Genomic DNA, 20,915 nt, shown 5'->3' on the forward strand with positions numbered 1-20,915 from the left:
CAGCCATGAGCCTGTCTTCTGGCTGAGCGGCTCTCCCCCTGTGGGAGCGTACTGACCACCAGAGGGCAGCTCCTGCGTTGAGCATCTGCCCCTTGGTGGTCAGTGCACACCATAGCGACCAGTCATTCCTCTGATCATTCCTCCATTCGGTCGATTTGCATATTAGGGTTTTATTATATAGGATAGTACAACTTTTGACTTCCAAGTCCATTTTTATACTAAAATAGATGTTGGACTCTTTGTCCTATTTCTATTTTTCTGAATTGTTGATAATTTGATGTGCCAAATTTTAATTCAAGTATTTTAGCATAATGTCCATAATAATCTCTTGATTTTCTAACTTAAAATTTTTCTTTTATTGGATTTGCTATTTCTCTCTTCTCAGACCTGAAGGTGAAGTGAATTCTAGTTCTTTATCAACAAGCTATAAGTCAGTGTCATTGCCATTAAACTCTCCAAACATAAAGCTGAATCTGACTAGCCCTAAAAGGGGGCAAAAAAGAGAAGAAGGGTGGAAAGAAGTTGTACGAAGGTAAGAAAAATTTGTCTTATCTTTTTAACTTACATAGACCAATTAATTAATGAATAATTTGAATGTAGTTATTATTTTAAACTACAGGCCAGGGGTCCTCAAACTTTTTAAACAGGGGGCCAGTTCACTGTCCCTCAGACCATTGGAGGGCCGGACTATAGTTTTAAAAAAAACTATGAACAAATTCCTATGCACACTGCACATATCTTATTTTGAAGTAAAAAAACAAAACGGGAACAAATACAATATTTGTATTTGCATGTGGCCTGCAGGCCATAGTTTGAGGACCCCTGCTGTAGGCTAAAGCAAAATTAGAAGTAATGTATAAATTTTGCATGCATATTTTATAGGAAACAACAAACATTAGGTTTAGAATAACAAAAAGTATTTATTAAAACAAAAATTTTTTAAAAACATAAGATGTAGTTTACAAAATGGCCACAAGTTTCTTCTTAAAGGGAAGATTCTATACTTGACAGCAAATCACAATGTTATTAGGGTTATGATGTTTGTTTAATGGTCCCATTTTGATTCAGACATCTAGCTTATCTATTTATAACGTTTAAATAAAGTTAGACTTGGCTAGAGAGCATATTCTGAAAAACTGATTATCTGCTTTTAATGCAATTAGATCATCATAAAAAGGGGGGAAAGGAGCCTATAAATTTAAAACTAACTTCCTCCTCAAAAAAAGAAAAACACCCACACTCCTACAGCTAACCCTGATAACTACCTTCACACTGCCTTATACTTAAGCCATGATGGCGGAATGAATAAAAGCAGTGAAAGGTCGCTGCTTTTAAATGTCATACACAATCCAGATGATACTTCTAGCCTCTGTTCACACTTTACAACAGGGAATCAGGACAGACATAGATTTGCAGATGTGCATTTAATCACCAAAGGACTGAAGTTTCTGGGCTTTTATTCTGTAATATTTCTAAGATTTTGTGTCCATAAATGCAAAGAAGAAGTCTTGTCAAAACAGGAGACAGGATGCACACTTGATCAGATAGATTTAAGTATTATTCATGGCATATAGCCTACTCCATGCTCTAGCTTTCAAAATATCTAAATATATTCTTCCCAACTTGTCTACATTAAAATAATAATTTTTTATTATTTTGGAGCTGCCATTGGGTATTCTTCTGGAAGGAAGGTTCAAGTTTAAAGGTCTCTCCCTTAAAGGAGGAATTCTAGGGTCTACAATGACCACCTGAAAATAATGGGTGTTATTCTCATCTGGTTGTGCCAGCAAACACTGGGTTGATAACCCTGCAGGGCCATCGGGCCATCTTGTCAGATCCCATTATCAGCCTCTAGTCTTCTCTCTGGCAACCACTCATCTCACACACAAGCGGAAGTCCCAGGCTCCACTTGTGAATTGCTTTTTATGTAGTTCAGATCTGAGACTTTCTTCTTTACTGCTAAGTATAACTTGTTGATATTGATAAGCTAGCCACTGTTTTTCAGTATGAAGTTTAACAATATGGTATGCATTATTTTAATTTAGAAAGAGTCAATACATATGGTCACTACAGTTTGGCTGACGTGTGATATTTCAGGCAAATTTGAACGCTTAAGCTCATGTGTAGTCTTTGTTTTTTAGGTCAAAGAAATTATCTGTTCCAGCTTCAGTGGTTTCCAGGATAATGGGAAGAGGAGGGTGCAACATCACTGCAATACAAGATGTTACTGGTGCCCATATTGATGTGGATAAGCAAAAAGATAAGAATGGCGAGAGAATGATCACAATAAGGTAACTGTAGAAAATGTATATTGCTAGTTCTATATAGAAATTAAATTTTATTAGAAGCATACTTTTGTTAGTTATAGTAGAATAAAGAATTTTCTTTCATGGCAAAGATTACCTGTTGTTGTTTTTTTATGTTATTTATCTTGTTTTTGTTTTTTCCCCAGGGGTGGTACAGAATCAACAAGATATGCAGTTCAACTTATCAATGCACTTATTCAAGATCCTGCTAAGGAACTGGAAGACTTGATTCCTAAAAATCATATCAGAACACCTACCAGCACCAAGTCCATCCATGCAAACTTCTCGTCTGGAGTAGGCACCACAGCAGCTTCCAGTAAAAATGCATTTCCCTTAGGTGCTCCAACTCTTGTAACTTCACAGGCAACAACATTATCTACGTTCCAGGCCACTAATAAACTTAACAAGAACGTTCCAACAAATGTACGTTCTTCTTTCCCAGTTTCTCTACCCTTAGCCTATCCCCATCCTCATTTTGCTCTCCTGGCTGCTCAGACTATGCAACAGATTCGGCATCCTCGCTTACCCATGGCCCAGTTTGGAGGAACCTTTTCACCCTCTCCTAATACTTGGGGACCATTCCCAGTGAGACCTGTGAATCCTGGCAACGCAAATAGCTCTCCCAAGCATAATTCTACAAGCCGTCTACCTAACCAGAATGGTACTGTTTTACCCTCTGAGTCTGCTGGACTAGCCACTGCCAGTTGTCCTATCACTGTCCCTTCTGTAGTTGCTGCCAGTCAGCAACTGTGTGTGACTAACACCCGGACTCCTTCCTCAGTCAGAAAGCAGTTGTTTGCCTGTGTGCCTAAGACAAGTCCTCCAGCAACAGTGATTTCTTCTGTGACAAGCACTTGTAGTTCCCTGCCTTCAGTCTCTTCTGCGCCGATCACTAGTGGACAAGTTCCCACCACATTTCTACCTACAAGTGCTCCTCAAGCACAACTTTCTTCACAAAAGATGGAGTCTTTCTCTGCCATGCCACCCCCAAAAGAAAAAGTGTCCACACAGGACCAACCCACGGCAAACCTGTGTACGCCATCTTCAACGGCAAATAGCTGTACTAGCTCTGCCAGTGACACGCCAGGAGCTCCAGAAACTCATCCATCCAACAGTCCCACTCCTGCTAACAACACCCAGGAGGAGGCCCCGTCATCCAGTGTGTCTGAATTAAGTCCTATGTCAATGCCATTTTCATCTAATTCAGAACCTACTCCATTGACTTTGGCATCACCAAGATTGGTTGCTGCTGATAATCAGGATAACAATAATTTACCTCAATTAGCTGTACCAGCACCTCGAGTTTCTCATCGAATGCAGCCCAGAGGTTCTTTTTACTCCATGGTTCCAAATGCTACTCTACACCAGGATCCCCAGTCTATTTTTGTTACAAATCCAGTTCCTTTAACACCACCTCAAGGCCCACCAGCTGCAGTGCAGCTTTCTTCAGCCATGAACATTATGAATGGTTCTCAGATGCACATTAACCCAGCAAATAAATCGTTGCCGCCGACATTTGGCCCAGCCACACTTTTCAATCACTTCAGTAGTCTTTTTGATAGTAGTCAGGTGCCAGCTAACCAGGGATGGGGAGATGCTCCACTATCCTCACGAGTTGCTGCAGATGCCTCTTTCACTGTTCAGTCAGCGTTCCTAAATAACTCTGTACTTGGACACTTGGAAAATGTGCATCCTGACAACTCTAAGGCACCTGGCTTCAGACCACCTTCCCAGCGAGTTTCTACTAGCCCAGCTGGTAAGTTATTATAACTATCACTGCAGCTCAGGTTGTGGCTCTAACAGCATATTCTAATATTCTAAAATAATAATAAAGAGTTTATTTTGTACATAATATTGCATAATCTTAAAGAAATGAGAATGTGTCATAAATAGTAAAGACCCTTTAATGATTGCTGATTAGGCAAAAAAGTAGCTGTAAGTCAGTCAGTCACATATGATGAGCTGCCTTATGCTCTTTATCTGATCTCTCTGTCCCTCATATCAGTGACCTTGTGTCAATCCATTTTCTTAGGATTGGTATAAGATAATATTAATAAAACAAGATTTATAGGATGCTTCAGGGACTCCCAAGTTTACAGACTTTTTAATTCACAGCGATTGCTTACTTTTCTCAGATTTAAAACGTTTGAGTTACAAAGGTGTTTAGGTACCAGTCCATAATCTTCATTCTTTGTTTCCAGTCTTGGGTATTCAGATCAAATATTAAATGATGTTGTTTAATAATACTCTGTTATTTACATTAGATGGAGCTGGTTGAAGGAATCCATTCATTTTTCTTTATTTTAAAAAGACCAGCTTAGATTTAGCTATTCATTCCTCAAAATCAGAAATTAGTTGCTGAGGAGTTATAAGAAATATATAAGCCCAGTGTTGGCGTGGAGATATTTGGAAAACCAGAATCTATTTTCTGGATTCTAAAAGCCAAATTTTACTCCAATCTGCACTATTCTGAAAAACCAATTAGTAACTGTGGCAGACATATAATAGGGGTAAGTATTACTGCCACTAAACATTTTTACTCCAGTTGGAAAACTGTCCCATACACTATCCTTCCTTTTTTGCTAATTATGAATTGATCTATGTTGTTTAAAATTTGTGAGTTTATGGATATGGTAGAGCCTTAGCTTTCATATCTGATATGTTTCATTTACTTGTTTTTTTAGGAAAATGTAGCTGTTGTATCTTCTTTCAAATAGAAATACAACCTTACATGAGACCATCTATGGTCCAAAATATTATCTTAGGATTTTTTTTTCTTTTTTATATATTTAACATTTCATTTTGGGGAAACTGAGGTTCTCAAAGGCCCCAGAATAAAAGAATTCATTGCCAATGCTCAGGCTGTGATAGAAGGCATTATTAATTCTTGACTTGACTGCCACTAATACGTGAATTTATATAGTACCTTAGCCAGAGTTGGACTTCAGAGTTCTAATTTTCCAGTGTTTGAGTCCTTTAGACTTCACATATTACATCTCAGAAAATGTACAGATTATGAATGTCTCGGAGCGGGGGGGTGGGGGGGGTAAAGGAAATCATCTATTTAGTTTGGTTTTGGGACCTGAATTATTCAGATCCATAATATCAAAATAACTTATTGCTAATTAAAATAATAATAAAAAAGCAAGCATTAATCCTGGGGTCAACATTTTTTAATTGCCTGTACTATTTCTTTTACTGGTGCTCTTCTCTATGGATAATTTACTCTTCTAGTTTACAAATAAAAATATTTAGGAAGATGAGAAAGGATATGAAAAATTTGAAACCTCAAACACTGCTGGTGGAAATTTAAAATGGTACAGCCACTGGAAAAAGTTTGACATTTCCTCAAAAAGTTAAACAGTTACCATATGTTCTAGTAATTCTACTCCTAGGTATACCTAAGAGAAGACAAATGTCTGCGCAAAAACTGGTACATAAATGTTCGTAACAGCATTATTGATAATAGCCAAAAAGTGGAAACAACCCACTGCCCCTCTAATGATAAGTGGAGAAACGAAATGTGGTATAGTATCTATAATAATAAAAGCATAATATGCTAATTAGATTGGACAACCTTCCACACAAAGCCAGGGTTACGAGGAAAGCCCAGTTCCCAGGTGCCTGACAGCGGCCGGAGGGAAGCCCAGGTCCTGGGTGCCAGAAGGAAGCCAGTGCCGGCAGCTGGGAGAATTTTGTGCATTGGGCCTCTAGTGTCTATATAATGAGATACTATTTTTATTATAATACATTAGATATAATCATAATCCTATATGATAAAAGGCTAATATGCAAGTCAACCAAATGGCGGAACGACCGGTCACTATGATGCACACTGACCACCAGGGGACAGACACTCAGTGCAGGAGCTGCCCCCTGATGGTCAGTGCACTCCCCCTGTGGGGAGCCAGGCTCATGGCTGGCTAGCATAGTGACGGTGGCGGGAGCCTCTCCCGCCTCCATGGCAGTGCTAAGGATGTCTGACTGCTGGAACAGGCCTAAGCCAGCAGTCAGACATCCCCCAAGAGCTCCCGAACTGTGAGAGGGTGCAGCCTAAGTGACCACCCAACCATCCAGTAGTTATGACGCGCAATGACCATCAGGAGGCAAATGCACAGTGGACAGGCATGGAAACATGGAACAGACTGATGAATCTCAGAGGGAAGGGCGGAGGGCAAGAAGAGATTAGCCAAAAATCTTATATGCATACTAGAGGCCCAGTGCATGTATTTATGTACTGGTGGGGTCCCTCAGCCTGGCCTGCGGGAATCAAGCCAAAACTGGCCTAGTGCACAAATTCACGCACCGGTGGGGTCCTCAGCCTGGCCTGCGGGGATCCAGCCGAAACTGGCTCTCCAACATCCCCCGAGGGGTCCCAGATTGCGAGAGGGCACAGGCCAGGCCAAGGGACCCCACCAGTGCACGAATCCATGCACCGGGCCTCTAGTTTCTATATAATCAGATAGATATAATAGAGAGAAAGGAAGTACTGCCCTGGCTGATGTTTCTCAGTAGTTAGAGCATCAGTTGGGGCACCTGTGGGAGGTAACCAGTCAATGTGTCCTCTCTCACATCATTGTTTCTTCCTCTCTTTCTCTCCCCCTTCCTCCCCTGCCCTCTCTTCCTTCCACTCTCTGAAAAGCAATGGAAAAAATATCCTCAGATGAGGATTAAAAAAAGAAAAGAAAAGAAAGGAAGTACTGATTTATGCTACAACATGGATGAACGTTAAAAACAGTATGCTAAGTGAAAGAAGCCAGTCACAAAAAACACATGTTGTATGATTCCAATTATATGAAATTTCTAGAATAGGCAGGCAATCTATAGAGACAGAAAGTTTATTAGTGGCTACTTAGAGGTGGGGATATGTGGTAAAGGACAATGGAGATTGACAGGTAATGTATACAGAGTTTCTTTTAGGGTAGGCAAAATTGTTCTAAAATTGATTGTGGTGGTTGCACAATCCTGTGAATTATAGAATTTAAAGACAAACCTCTCGCCCTAACTGGTTTGGCTCAGTGGGTAGAGCGTCAGCTTGCAGACTGAAGGGTCCTAGGTTCTATTCCGGTCAAGGGCATGTACCTTGGTTGCGGGCACATCCCCAGTAGGGGGTGTGCAGGAGGCAGCTGATCGATGTTTCTCTCTCATCGATGTTTCTAACTCTCTGTCCCTCTCCCTTTCTCTCTGTAAAAAATCAATAAAGTATATATTTTTAAAAAAAATTTAAAGACAAACCTCTGAATTATATACTTTAAATATAAATAATACCAGCTTGAAAGAAATTTTGACAGTTTTTTGTTGATATTAACTACTTTTTCCTGAAATGAGCACCTATAATCCTTTTCCATACCCTTGTCCCCTTTCCCAAATACCTTCTCCAGAGAAAGAAATGGAATTTGAGAAGACTGTTAATTTAAACTTATACAACCTAGATAAAAACTTTCATATAATTTGTAACTGGTTTTTATTTATCAGATGGCATACTGGAATTATCTTTAATAGTATGCTTTTCCTCCCTGTTAGGAACGAAACATTAGTAGGTTTTGTTATTCATCTTCCATAAAAAATGACTACAGTATAGATGCACAGCTGCGCTTTGAGATTTTCCCCAAAAGCAGAAGTTATTGATGGGTACCACTTAGTCACAACATACACTCATTTCATGTCCCCTCCAGTGAAAACTGATCTAGCTGGTAACTGCCATTCTTAAACATTGGCATCACTTTTCTATGTCTAGTGCTGTTTAGTGATATCCTTCTGGAATGCAAGAAAAAAATTGGTTTGGGCCATACAGCACATAGTAAATGGGTTATTTTTGCTATGATCTATGAAATTAACTACATGCTTTCTCCTTTTTAAAAAGGAATTAATTGAACCTTGAATTTTCCATTTTAAAGCCTTGGCTAATTTGGATGTCTTGGGCCTGTTTTATTTCAGGGTTACCATCCATTGACCCATCAGGCAGCTCCCCATCTTCCTCTTCTGCTCCTCTGACAAGTTTTTCCGGCATACCAGGAACACGCGTTTTCCTGCAAGGGCCAGCTCCTGTTGGGACTCCTAGTTTCAACAGACAACATTTTTCTCCCCATCCTTGGACAAGCGCCTCAAACTCATGTAGGGATCCTGGAGGAACTCTTCCCAAAAAGTCTTGAATAAGTTATTAAACCATTTGTTTCAGGGAGCCCTATATTTTAACTTTAGTATTCTAAATAGTATGCAAATACCTAAGGTTTGTACTGTAGTCATGTCAAAAATCGTCAGTCATTTGTAGGATAGGAAACTTGAGAAGAGTCAAGCTCTTCTTCCAAGCCAGAAATGTTTACACTGGGACTTGGATCAAGAAAAGAGGTAGTTAAAGTAATTTTATAAAAGGACCGTTTGGGGACAGTATTGTGAAATAATTTCTTAAGTCTGAAAAGAAGTTGAATTTATGTATTTGGTCAGTATGGTATGATTCCTCATTTATTTATATATTACACTTTAGGCATTATTGCAATTTATAAGTAAAAGTATACCTCTATTCTGACTTATTTATTTCAATATTTTGAATAGATGAAATTCTAACAGTGCTTGAACAGGATTTTTTAATTTTTTATTTTTTTAATGAGCATCATGAGGTAGACAGTGAGTATTGGCCCTTTTGATGAGGAATCCTTCCCGTATTACCTGACAGCCCCATTAAGAAACAAAGCCATGAGTTGAATCCTTTGATGCTTTGCTAATATTTAACTTTTCTTCCTTATTGAAAAGAAAAGGACTGTAGAAAGGGAAAAATAAATAAAAACAACTAATAAGTATAGAGGGCCACCAGCTGTTTTCCAGACAGTATGCTAGGTACTGTGCAAACATTGCCACATTTAAGTTAATTTAAAATATGACAATATATATTTTGATAAGATAATTTAGAACTAGAATAAGAATAAATACAGCCTTCTTTCCTAACCTTGCTCAGTTAAATCTGGGAATTTTTTTTAGACTATTTGTTTATACTTCCTATAGGCAGAAGGTAGTGTAGGGTATTGTTTATAGAACTTATATATTCTCATTTGAATGATCTTATAAAATTATGAATTTTTCTTTACAGAACCTATGTTTTGGAATAGATCTTTCCAACAAGGTTTCTCATATTCTTATCATTAGTTTTTATATGTAATAAAACAATAGAGAAATATTTTGCCACCAGGTGACTCTCCTATTCCATCTGTTTCTTCGGGATCATCTTCACCTCTTTCAGCCGCTTCTGCCCCACCAGCATTGGGCCAACCAAAAGGAGGCAATGCCAGTCAGGATCGAAAGATACCTCCCCCCATTGGAACAGAGAGACTAGCCCGGATTCGGCAAGGAGGGTCTGTCGCACAAGCCCCTGTGGGGACCAGTTTTGTCGCTCCTGTTGGACACAGTGGAATCTGGTCATTTGGTGTCAACGCCATGTCAGGTACAGTTACCTTGCCCTCTGTCTGGAGGGATATCTCAAGAAAATTGTGGGATTTTGCCATTAAAACTTAGTTCCTTAAAAGTAAAATTAAAAATATATATATTTTCAACACTTAACAATCAGTAGTGGTGTTTATACTTTTGAAGAATTCAACCCAGTCTCAGGGTCTGGAATGTTATGTTATATTTTATATAATACTAGAGGCCCGATGCACAACATTAGTGCACTGGAGGTGGGGGGGCTCCCTCAGCCTGGCCTGTGCCCTCTTGGGAGGCAGTCGGACATGCTCCGAGGGGTTCTTAGCACTGCCGTGAGCCAGCTTCTGGCTGAGCAGCACTCCTGCGGTCAGCATTTGCCCCCTGGTGGTCAGTGTGCATCATAGCAACTGGTCGTTCCACTGTTCAGTCAATTTGCATATGAGGGTTTTATTATATAGGATATGTAATATATAATAATATGTGATCTGTATAAAATAACAAATAGAGAATTGATTAGAAGTAAAAGATTCAAAGTGTATTTCCTTTCTTTCTCAAGTTTTTCCATGTAAAATGGGACAATCATTTGAGTTCTTTCTCAAAGCACCTAATCTTTTGGACAAGGTAGACTGTTTGGGTACTCAAAGGACTTCACCCAGTTTTCCAGGAACTGGGTGTTTGTTTGTTTTTATTTGAAGAGGTTATTATGAACATACCCTGAGATCTTCAGGGGAATCATTTTGGTAAAATTAGTATGAAAAAATATCAAGTGGTAATGTTTATTATTTTACCCAAATAAATATCAAACCCTGTTTTCAATTCTTCTTTCCAGAAGGCTTATCAGGTTGGTCACAGTCTGTGATAGGGAACCATCCAATGCATCAACAATTATCAGACCCAAGCACATTCTCCCAGCATCAGCCAATGGAAAGAGATGATTCTGGAATGGTAGCCCCCTCTAACATTTTTCATCAGCCTATGGCAAGCAGTTTTGTGGATTTTTCTAAAGTGAGTTGACAAATATCATTGTAACTTGTTCAATTCTTTGCCAGCCAATGTAGTCACATGTTAAGGAATATTTGTATTGAAATAATTATCCCTTTTGGTGGAACTAGTTTGTTTCCATGACTTTGCCAGATCCTTTATCCAATTTCAAGAGTGGATTGTGTTGTCTCCAGTAGTTTGTCCTCAAACTATCCTGAAGATGCCCCCATCTTCCCAGAAAGTCTGAGAAATTGGATTTTGCTGCCACAGCTTTAGGGCAGCCTCTCCCCCTCAAAAAGCTGGCTGCCAGCTTCCTAATGCCCTTTTGTCTGCTCTGAGAGCTTTCTGCCTGCCATAAAGCCAGGTTATGGCTGCAAGCAGTCATATAGAGTTCCACCTTACTTCTTAGTACAAGCTTATTAGTGAAACTAAAATATGGTAAAATTGAGGTATTATGTGTTCATCAAATATAGGAAATTTCCTAATGATTTGATAGTGGATTTAGTTGTTTTTTTCTCTTCTTGTTGAAAAGTGTTGATGATGCAGATAACCACTTTTGGTTTCTCAACACTGTATCGTGCTGAACTTACAGTATCCTCTGGAGTTCTTTGAATGAAGGAAAACTAAAGAGATTGGTATTATGGAATCATTTTTATAATTACTTGATGGTTAAACCTTTCATTCTGCTGTTTTAGGGTCTGCCAATTTCCATGTATGGAGGCACCATAATACCCTCTCATCCTCAGCTTGCTGATGTTCCAGGAGGTCCTCTATTTAATGGACTTCATAACCCAGATCCTGCTTGGAATCCCATGATAAAAGTTATTCAAAATTCAACTGAATGCACTGATGCCCAGCAGGTAAAATTGACTTAATAGTCTTTTATTTTTTCAGATTTTTCATGTCATTCTTTGGGTAGTACAAGTTCTAAATATCAAGTCATGACATCTGATTACCTTGTTCTGAATTAAGTTTTTCAATATCAAGATGATGCTACTCAGCATTTTATTTCATGTGTATGTATTCTTCCTAGGCAGAAACAGAATTGCCATTGCATTTATATATTCATTTTGTAAATGTCTAAAGATTCCTAATTAGAAATTCCAATTTTTCCTCCCCCTTTTCAGATTTGGCCTGGCACGTGGGCACCTCATATTGGAAACATGCATCTCAAATATGTCAACTAAGTTAGAAGGTCTTATTCTTTAGCCTTGTTTGAGAAACCTATGATCTTGGAAGAACCCCGGGGATTTTTTTTTTTTTTAATGTGCCTAACTAAGAAATTTTCTCGGAGGCTTTAGCAATGGAAATTTGATTGTCCATTGTATAAGAACAAAGTGATTTCCTATCCACCTGATTATGTTCTGTGGTTAGTTTAGCCATTTTTGAACTTAGTGCTTTGGCTAAACATACTGAATGCTACTTTTATGAAGAAGAGAATTAGATGATTACCTTTTAGGGTGGTAAATACATGTACAGTTGTTTACATACTTAAAAGGAAAAAGTTGAGTAAATTTCTTGTCATATAGTGGCTCTACTTAATGTAGCCTGTATTAATGTGAAATATTTACCAGAATATTCAATAAAAAGATGAACAGTGTTTAGAAGTGGGGTGTGATCCTTTCAGTAGTCATGCAGGTACCACCCAATCCACAGTCTTATTAATCCAGGTTGTTAGTACTATATTTGTAAGAGGCTTCTCACATTTTACACTTTAGAGTCCATTCTCAAACTGCCTTGAAAAACGCTCTTTTAAGACTAGTTATCTACTTATTCTATATTAAACATTCCTTGTTCTTTCTCTTCCATATCATTTTATAAGTGAAAAAGTTTCAAGCCCCTGCAATGTTTCTTATCAGACATTAGCAGATTGATAGGTCATTGACAAGTTTTAGCTCTTTATGGATCATGAATATGTCATGAAGAACAATAGGATTTCAATCAGATGATACTGAACAAACTACACCCAACTATCAACTTCAGGCTCCTTTTGTGCATCCTGACTTTTTAATCTAAATATTTTGGTTTTATGTCTTTTAAGTTTTGTTTGGGTTGGGACATAGAAGGGGTCAGAGATGGCTCCTATAATTCTGTTGTATTGTTGAATCAGCTGAGTAATGCTTATAAATATGTGACTAATTCTGGGCTTAGTTTCAGAATTAGTCCCAAGTATGAAGAGCCAATATGTTTAACAAGCTAACCGTAGGAATACTGGGATTTACTGCTTTGGCCAAACCATAGGCTAAGCCGAGAATCTGATGCAGTAGGATCTGAGTTGCATAGCTCAGTTGGTTAGAGCATCATCCCAATATGCCAAGGTTGTGGGTTCTATCCCCAGTCAGGGCACATACAAGAAGCAACCAATGAATGCACACATAAGTGAAAGAACAAATCAGTGTTTCTCTCTCACTCTCTCTCCTATCCTCTCTCTCTCTCTCAAAAAAAAGAACCATTGCCCTAGCTGTTTTGGCTCAGTTATTGGAGCATTGGCCTGAGGCCTGAAGGGTCCTTGGTTCAATTCTGGTCAAGGACATGTATCTTGATTGTAGAGTTGATCCCGGGCTCTGGTCAGGGCTTGTGTGGGAAGCAACCAATCAATGTGTGATATGTCTCTCTCACATCGATATTTCTCTCTGTCTCTCCCATCCCTTCCACCCTCTCTAAAAATAAAAAACAATATCAATGGGGAAAATATCCTCGGGTGAGAATTATAACTAAATAAATCAAGCAAGCAAGCAAGAAAATGTTTGAGGCTGATAGAGAAGCCAAAGCTCATATCAAGGCAAAGAAGGATGCACAGACAAAAAATAACAACAAAAATCAACCAAAAAAAGAAAAAAAAGGATGCACAGAAAAATAGTCATTAGGGGTAGAACCATGCAAGCAGCACTTTTCTACTGTTATACCAACAGTTATTCTTAATCTTCTCTGCCTGGCTCCTAGAGCCACCACTAGATGAGACACAGCATGTTTATTCTGTGTGGGACATACCTGCTTCTTTGTCTTCCATATCATCTTACATATGAGAACTTCCTTAAGCTCATGCCTTATTTTCTAATTTGAGTGGATTTGGAGCATATATATCACTGGTATTGGAAGATTTTGCCTTTTGTCGTGCTTGAAAACTACATCGTGTTCTCAAGAGACCTCCTTACCTTAAAGAGGGTAAAAGACCCCTTTGATCACCTACATATTCTGCTGTTTCCATTTATCAATAACAAAAAAATCACCTATTATTAGTGAAATGAATGAAATGACTCTTGATGAAACATATACCAGTGAGAGATGATATTAAGTAAATTATTATTTGGGACAAAAAGGTGAGTTTTGTTCTATCTTAACTATCTATAATACATTTGAATTATCTGGAAGAGCCCTTTACCCTATCTTCTGCACCTTGAGAACAACAGAATGAAAAATTATATCTCAGCTCAGGAACTGGAACCCATGAGAAAGAGAGGCAATTATGAGAAACCCCCTAGAAGAATGAGGAAGAAATAGAAGCTGTGTAGTTAGTAGTAGTTATTTATCCTCCTCCCTGCCTCTTACCAGCACTGCCTTCTTTCTGACCATTTGGATCCCAGTAGCCTACTCCCCATCCCATTTTGCCTGCTATAACCTCTTCTTCCTCTGTCTTGCCTCTTCCTGGTATTACTTCACTGCTATTTTACCAACCTGAACCTTGGATTAAACCTAGCTCAGGTAAGGACTTAATTACTTTCAAAATATACAAAGGGGATACTTACCTGGTAGGGGAGATACCATGATACAAAATATACAAGGGATTTTGGGGGAGGCAGCCTGGGTACAGTGGAACCAGAGTCAGAAGCCTAAATTATTTCCATTTCTGCCACTTGAAGCTATATGACCTTAGGCAAATCATTTCTTATTTCTGGGTTTCACTTTCCTCATCTGAAAATGAAATTGAACATATTGAACCCAATAGTCTCCTAGTTCTAATACAGATTCTCTCCCTTTTCCTGTGAATGAGAATATATGGTATATTCCAGAATATTGGAAGCCAGTAAAGTGTTTACATTGCTAAAGTTTGAGAGCTCCTACCATTGATTCTCACATGGAATAAAAGCCTGCTGTTGTGGAGTCCATTATTGATTTTGAGATTTTAGTGGAGGAAGAAGAAAACCTTGCACATCAATAGTGAGCCCTCAAGTCATTAAGAAACATCCTGCTGAGACATAGATCAAACCCTATGAGAATAACACCTCTTTCAAGGAATAAAATGATATGATCAAGGTTTCTGGACCCACTTATTTGAGTAGTGTTCAATGTAAAAAAAAAAAAAAAAAAATCCAATGTAAAAATAAAATAAAATTGCTGATGTTTTAAGACCCTATAAACCTGTTGTGGCTACAGTGTGCTGACTTGCCCTTTTATAGGCCAGTCTGCTTCCTTCAATCCCTGCTCTCAAAGGGGAAATCCCACCACCTCAGCTAACCAGAGTGAAGAAGAGAGTTGGACAGCCAATCGTGCCCTCTCCTAACCAGAGGTAAGAAATCTCAGGACTTGGAACTACAGCTTCTATCTGTTCTTATAGATTCTGGTCAAATCCTCCTTCAGACCTCAAAATTAGTATATGAGGGGGTCATCGTATGCTTGAGGTAGCTTGTAGAGGGGAAAGGCTGGTCATATAGTTTCAAGCCAAACAGAGAGGCGCGTTTTGTTTACATGGTTCTGTCCCACTCTTTAAGTAAGACCTTTGGACCACATTGTGATCCCAGGAAGAGGCAAACAAGCCTGTAGGAAAACAGCTTCTGAACACCTTGTTCTCTAACTAGCCCTAGATGTCTTCTACCAAGAAGTGTGGCTGGTTGTGACGTCTTCCAGTGGACCCTGCCCTGGGGTGAGGGGCTCTGATAATGCTGCATTTTCTATTCATTCTCAAAGATTTGTCACCATTTGTCAACAAGCAGGTTCCTTTACCTTCAAACTCCTGTTAGGAAATGGGTGAGAAAAAGATGGTTTTAATTATCCACAACTTAAGTGTGTTAAGACCACTACCAAAAAAGGGCAGGAGCCTGGGATTCAAGACCTAATTTTGAAAACAAATCAAGAATCTAATGATCCAATTGCAAACCTGTTTTCTGATTACTTTTCAACTCCCGTTTTATCTTGATGGTATTGTCCCTTGGTGTATGAACAGAAGATTGGTTCCAGGACTCCCTTTGGATACCAAAATTTGAGATGCTTAATTAAGTCCTTTATGTAAAATGGCATCGAATAATGCATACTGTTTAGCCCTGTGGATTCAAAACCTGGGGATATGGAGGGCAGACTGTATATTGAAAAAAATCTGCACAGTTCAAGGGTCAACTGTAATTTGTCTGGTGGCAGAGACCTGATATTTCCTTGTAGGTTTAGGCCAATCTCTGGGTTTGGGGCATAGGTATAGGTGTTTGTTTTTTTAAAGTTCCCATACTCTATAATAGGTAATCAGTATTGATCCATATTGCATAGATGATGATCTGGCTTTCTCTAAAGCCACTACCTATTCTCTAGTTCCCTAGCCCTTACAGCACACAGTGTCTCAAGAAAAGTAAGCTTCTACCAGCAGTCTTATAATAGTAGTACCTGCTGCTGCTATTTTGTAGTATGGATTAACAGAAGGGAGACCTCATTTCCACACTAATCCTTCTTGGAAGCCACTTACACTTCTCTCCTAGTTCTCCTCCTCTGGCTGATCTTTCTCAGCTTCTTTTGGTGAATCCTCTTCCTCCACATGTTGATGTGCCCAGGCCTCTTTCGTTTATCTTCTCACCAAATGATATCTTACCCCTTGCTCTAGGATTTCACTCCACTCAAATCTGCATCATTGGCTCAAAGTTCTCTGAACTTCAGACCAGTGTATCTAGTTCCTTGCTCTGCTTCTCCATTCCATGCACATCAGACATCCCCAATATAAGATAAGACCTTTCCCTTGTGTTCTCTGTTATATTAAGTGGTATTACTAGCTACAAAGATCTCAAGTCAGGAGATTGGGAGATTTATCCTCATTTATCTCCCTCCCCCTTACCCTACCCTTAATCAATCACCTTATCATTCCTCCTCTGTTTATCTGGATCCCTTCCACTTCTCTCAATCCTCACAGTTACTGCCCTTTTGCCTACCCCATTTCACTAGACTGGAGTCTTCACCTTCAGTCTCACTGTTCTCCATCCCATCCCTCCTTCCCCCCACCAGACTACTTACTTGCTTAAAAGCTTAGTTGTCAGAAATGGCTCCTCGTAATCTGCTCCCACGCTTTACCCTCCAGCACTGCTAAGACACTTTATTTAAGTATACACTACTTTGTAAGAGGTTTAAAAACATCTTTAGAACATAAAATATATAGATCCTTGATCCCTGAAGTGTGATTCTAAGGACCTGCTGAACCAAGGGTCTGCATCACCCAGGATCTTATTAAAAACCCAGAATTTCAAGTCCCACCCCAGACCTTTTTCAGAATTCTCTTTTTTTAAAAGAATATATTGATTTTAGAGAGAGAGGGAGAGAGAGATAGAAACATCAATGATGAGAGAGAATCATTGATTGGCTGTCTCCTGCACGCCCCCTCCTGGCGATCAAGCCCCCACCCAGGCATGTGCCCTTGGCGGGAATCAAACCAGGGACCCTTCAGTCCACAGGCCTACGCTCTACCTATTGAGCCAAACCAGATAGGGCCAGAATTCTCATTTTAACAAGCTCTCCAGTTATTTATGTGCACTAAAGTTTGAGAAGCTCTGACTTGTAAAATAGTCTTTCTTTTTTTAATTAATGAGTGAAGGAATCAGAGCCAAGGGGAAATCTTACGAAGCCAGAGCTGAAGTAATATTGATAAATGCATGAAGTCAGTTGGTCTGTACTTTATTTGGAGGGTAGGGGGTGTGGAGGTACACTGATTTTAAAGAAGCCAGAAAACAACTGGATGAAGTGATTTTTAGTGTATATAGGTACTAGACTTATTCTCCCACCACCTCTCCTTCCTCCTTTTATATCACTGTGTGCATCAAAAAACCTTCTAAGGCCTGACTCTCTGGCCTTCCTTTCCAGAGAGTGAAGGAACAAGCACTCGTCACTCGCCCCCTGCCCTTCCTTAGTTTCCTCAGGTTAGGTTAGCTGTGGCTGACAGATCAAAGAGCAGGCCTCTCCTATCCCCCAACCTTTATTCATCCTTCCAGGTATCACTCCTTCCAGAAAACCCACCCTCCATGCCTGCCCTCCCCCCTTCAAGCTGTGTACCAGGCCTTCAAGGCACTTTTCACCCTGTACTGTAATTGATTAATGGCAGGCAGTACTCAGCTGCGCTGAAAGGCACAGGCACTGGAATCAGATACAGTCAGGTCTGCATCCCAGCTTCCTGGGGCTCCTAGAAGATATGTGACTTTGAACCAGTGACTTAATCTCAGGATTTTAGTTTCCTCCCCTGTAAAATGTGATTTACTGTCTTAAACTGTTTAAAAGGAATGGGTGAATTAATATATGGCAGTAAGGTGTGCCTCACTTGTCCCCAGCGCCCAGCTGTAAACAGTGACTAGTAAATAACTGAGCGATTGCAGGACTCAGAGGGTGGCTTGCCAATCAATGCTGGGCCAAAAAAGAACTCCTTCCAACTTTTACTGAGCCACGGGCTTGCTCCCTCGAGGGCGGAACCTCACGTTGAGTGACGGCCGGTGGCCCGCCCCGGGCGTGACGTCGACCGAATGTTGTGGCTGCGGCCGCACGTGGTCGGCAGAGTCCGCCTCAGACTGCTGCGCTCCGCGTCTTCAGCCGCTTGCCTTCCTGCTCATCTCGCTCGCTATGTCCACGTTCACGAGCTGCCCGATTCCCGGGGGCAGAGACCGGCTGCCCGACTGCTACAGCACCACGCCGGGGGGCACGCTATACGCCACTACCCCGGGAGGTCAGCAGGCCGGGCTGGGGTCCTCAGGGAGCGGGCTGGACAGCGCGTGTGTGCTGTGGAGGGCAGGGGTGGGGGCAGGGGTGGGGGCGGTGCGGACTTGCACTCGTGCGCAGGCCCCTCTGCTGGTTGTGGCTAGGGGAAGGTGGAGGAGGGCGGGTGTAGCCCAAGCCTAGTTTCCGGGTGACTCGGGCTGAAATCCTCACTGGCCTGGGTTCTGGGCGCTTTGCTTACCCGCCTCTCCCGACTTTGCCACCTGGGAGGCCGAAGCCCCAACTGAGGGTGGCTTCAGCAGGAATCACCAGGTTTTGCGAAGTTGCCAGATCGGGCCGTCAGGGGCTTGGGCTTCGGTTTATCTGTGGCTGGCTGGCTGGCGGCTGTTTGATTGGACAAGCAGCCTGGGATTATGAGCTGCTGGGCTTCCCACCCAGGGCTTCCTGCCACGTGGAGGCTGAGGGGAGGGCTGAGAACAAGGGCAGGGCCCTTTGAGGACAAGATTAGGTGCCAATTTCCTCTAGGCTGGGCTGAGCCTGATAGGACTTGGGAGGGGTCAGGATAAGAACAGTATGTCCCCGTTTCACTCGGAACACAGCTCCTCCCCGCAGGATATCAGCCCAGGTGACACTGGGTGAGCCGCCTTCACATCTGTTATTTGGTTTCCTGATCCAACTAAGGCTGAAAGTCTAGGCCCCACCGTGTGAAACAGCAATGAAGTTGCAGAGCCAGAAAAGAGCAGCCTGAAGTACCTGAGCTCCAAATTTGGTTCTCCACCTAGAGCCAAGACCTGAAGCTCCCCTAAACCCGTGGTCGGCAAACTGTGGCTCTTTGGCCCCTTGAGTGTGGCTCTTCCTAAGCCTTAGGAGTAGCCTTAATTAAGTTAATAACAATGTACCTACCTATATAGTTTAAGTTTAAAAAATTTGGCTTTCAAAAGAGATTTCAATCGTTGTACTGTTGATATTTGGCTCTGCTGACTAATAAGCTTGCCGACCACTGGCCTAAACCAAAAGCTCCTGCCTGGGCCAGCTGGGATGGCCCACTTGCTTAGCCATATCCTGGTTAGGACTGGAAACCTTTAAGTGCTGTGAATGCTAATCACCTGAGATCCTGGCTGGACTGCAGAGCTGTAGCCCTTTAAAACACAAGGAAATGTGACCCCCAAGGTCCCCAAAAGGCCTTTCTGGGGCCCCAGACAGCTCTGTACCCAAGCTCCTGCCTCTTACGTAGCCCCTACCCCTTGACAGGCACCAGGATCATCTACGACAGAAAGTTCCTGCTGGAGTGCAAGAACTCGCCCATTGCCCGGACACCCCCCTGCTGCCTCCCTCAGATTCCCGGGGTCACAACTCCTCCAACAGCCCCATCCTCCAAGCTGGAGGAGCTGAAGGAACAGAAGGAGACAGAGGAAGAGATACCCGGTAAGGAAAGCAGGAACTGACTTAAAATTAAGAAATGGCTGAGTCCAAATACCCTGGTTTAGAGTGGGGGTTCAAGTCTGAGTGGTTTCTGCACTAAAGCTGAGTGTGTAGACCAGGGGTCCTCAAACTGCGGCCCACGGGCCACATGCAAATACAAATATTGTATTTGTTCCCGTTTTGTTTTTTTACTTCAAAACAAGATATGTGCAGTGTGCATAGGAATTTGTTCATAGTTTTTTAAACTATAGTCCGGCCCTCCAACGGTCTGAGGGACAGTGAACTGGCCCCCCGTTTAAAAAGTTTGAGGACCCCTGGTGTAGACCCTCAGCCCAGCAACCAGTCCTCCTGCCTTTTCTCTCTCCAGATGACGCACAATTTGAAATGGACATCTAATCCAGTGCAGATGACCTGTGTGTGGAGTTACAGGAATCCCTCATGCTGCCGCTGCCACCACCTCTTCCTGGGGTATCCAAAGACCAGCTGGCCTCATCTAATCTGGGAGTGCTTGGCTCTGGGCCTCCCTTAGTTCTGAGGCAGCTAGACCAAGGATAAGGAGTGGGCGCCTTGCCAAGCCCTTAACTCTACTTTCTGTTCGGTTTGTAGGCACTCCTCTCAACCCCCAGCCTCCCACTCTCAGGCTGAGGCGAGGATTGGGAGAATGGAGTATGTCACTGTCTCACTGCTTAGTAAAATACTCAAAGAAATGCCTTGGCTCCAATGTTCTCAATGCTAATCCTCCCATCCCAGCCACACAGCTGAGGGCCCCAGCAGACCTGGTTAGGAATAGAGGTCCAGTTACTTCCCAATTCAGATTGAGCCCACTTCCAGAAGCAATTAGAGCCTGTGGCAGGCTATGGGGGCAAGCTACAGAAGCTATCAAATCATAAACAGCACTAGCCTGAC

General features: G+C 41.4%; 2 protein-coding genes across 6 annotated transcripts in view; both read left to right on the plus strand.

Annotated features, from left to right (window-relative positions):
• LOC308518964 (ankyrin repeat and KH domain-containing protein 1) overlaps window positions 1–15,669 on the plus strand; it is a gene marked incomplete at its 3' end in the record, with an annotated part of 123,349 nt that extends 107,680 nt beyond the window's left edge. For 2 of the 5 annotated variants that reach the window (XM_081090792.1, XM_081090793.1), the window contains 8 exons: window positions 386–532; window positions 2,142–2,291; window positions 2,453–4,062; window positions 8,244–8,420; window positions 9,541–9,741; window positions 10,549–10,724; window positions 11,396–11,560; window positions 11,828–13,502. In XM_081090792.1, the coding sequence (XP_080946918.1) occupies window positions 386–532; window positions 2,142–2,291; window positions 2,453–4,062; window positions 8,244–8,420; window positions 9,541–9,741; window positions 10,549–10,724; window positions 11,396–11,560; window positions 11,828–11,887 (2,686 nt within the window). Of the gene's footprint in view, window positions 1–385; window positions 533–2,141; window positions 2,292–2,452; window positions 4,063–8,243; window positions 8,421–9,489; window positions 9,742–10,548; window positions 10,725–11,395; window positions 11,561–11,827; window positions 13,503–15,097; window positions 15,308–15,496 lie in introns of those variants that run through there. The other 3 variants (XM_081090794.1, XM_081090790.1, XM_081090791.1) reach the window with 3 other exon arrangements.
• Window positions 15,670–17,298: 1,629 nt separating this feature from the next.
• Window positions 17,299–20,709, plus strand: EIF4EBP3 (eukaryotic translation initiation factor 4E binding protein 3). The gene is made up of 3 exons (XM_081090819.1): window positions 17,299–18,597; window positions 19,839–20,012; window positions 20,377–20,709. Exons 1-3 carry the CDS (start codon window positions 18,495–18,497, stop codon window positions 20,403–20,405), a joined length of 306 nt encoding a protein of 101 aa, XP_080946945.1. The 5' UTR covers window positions 17,299–18,494; the 3' UTR covers window positions 20,406–20,709.
• The last annotated feature ends 206 nt before the right edge of the window (window positions 20,710–20,915 follow it).

The sequence above is a fragment of the Myotis nattereri genome (assembly GCF_964212035.1).
Source record: "Myotis nattereri genome assembly, chromosome: 5".
Lineage (NCBI taxonomy): Eukaryota > Metazoa > Chordata > Mammalia > Chiroptera > Vespertilionidae > Myotis > Myotis nattereri.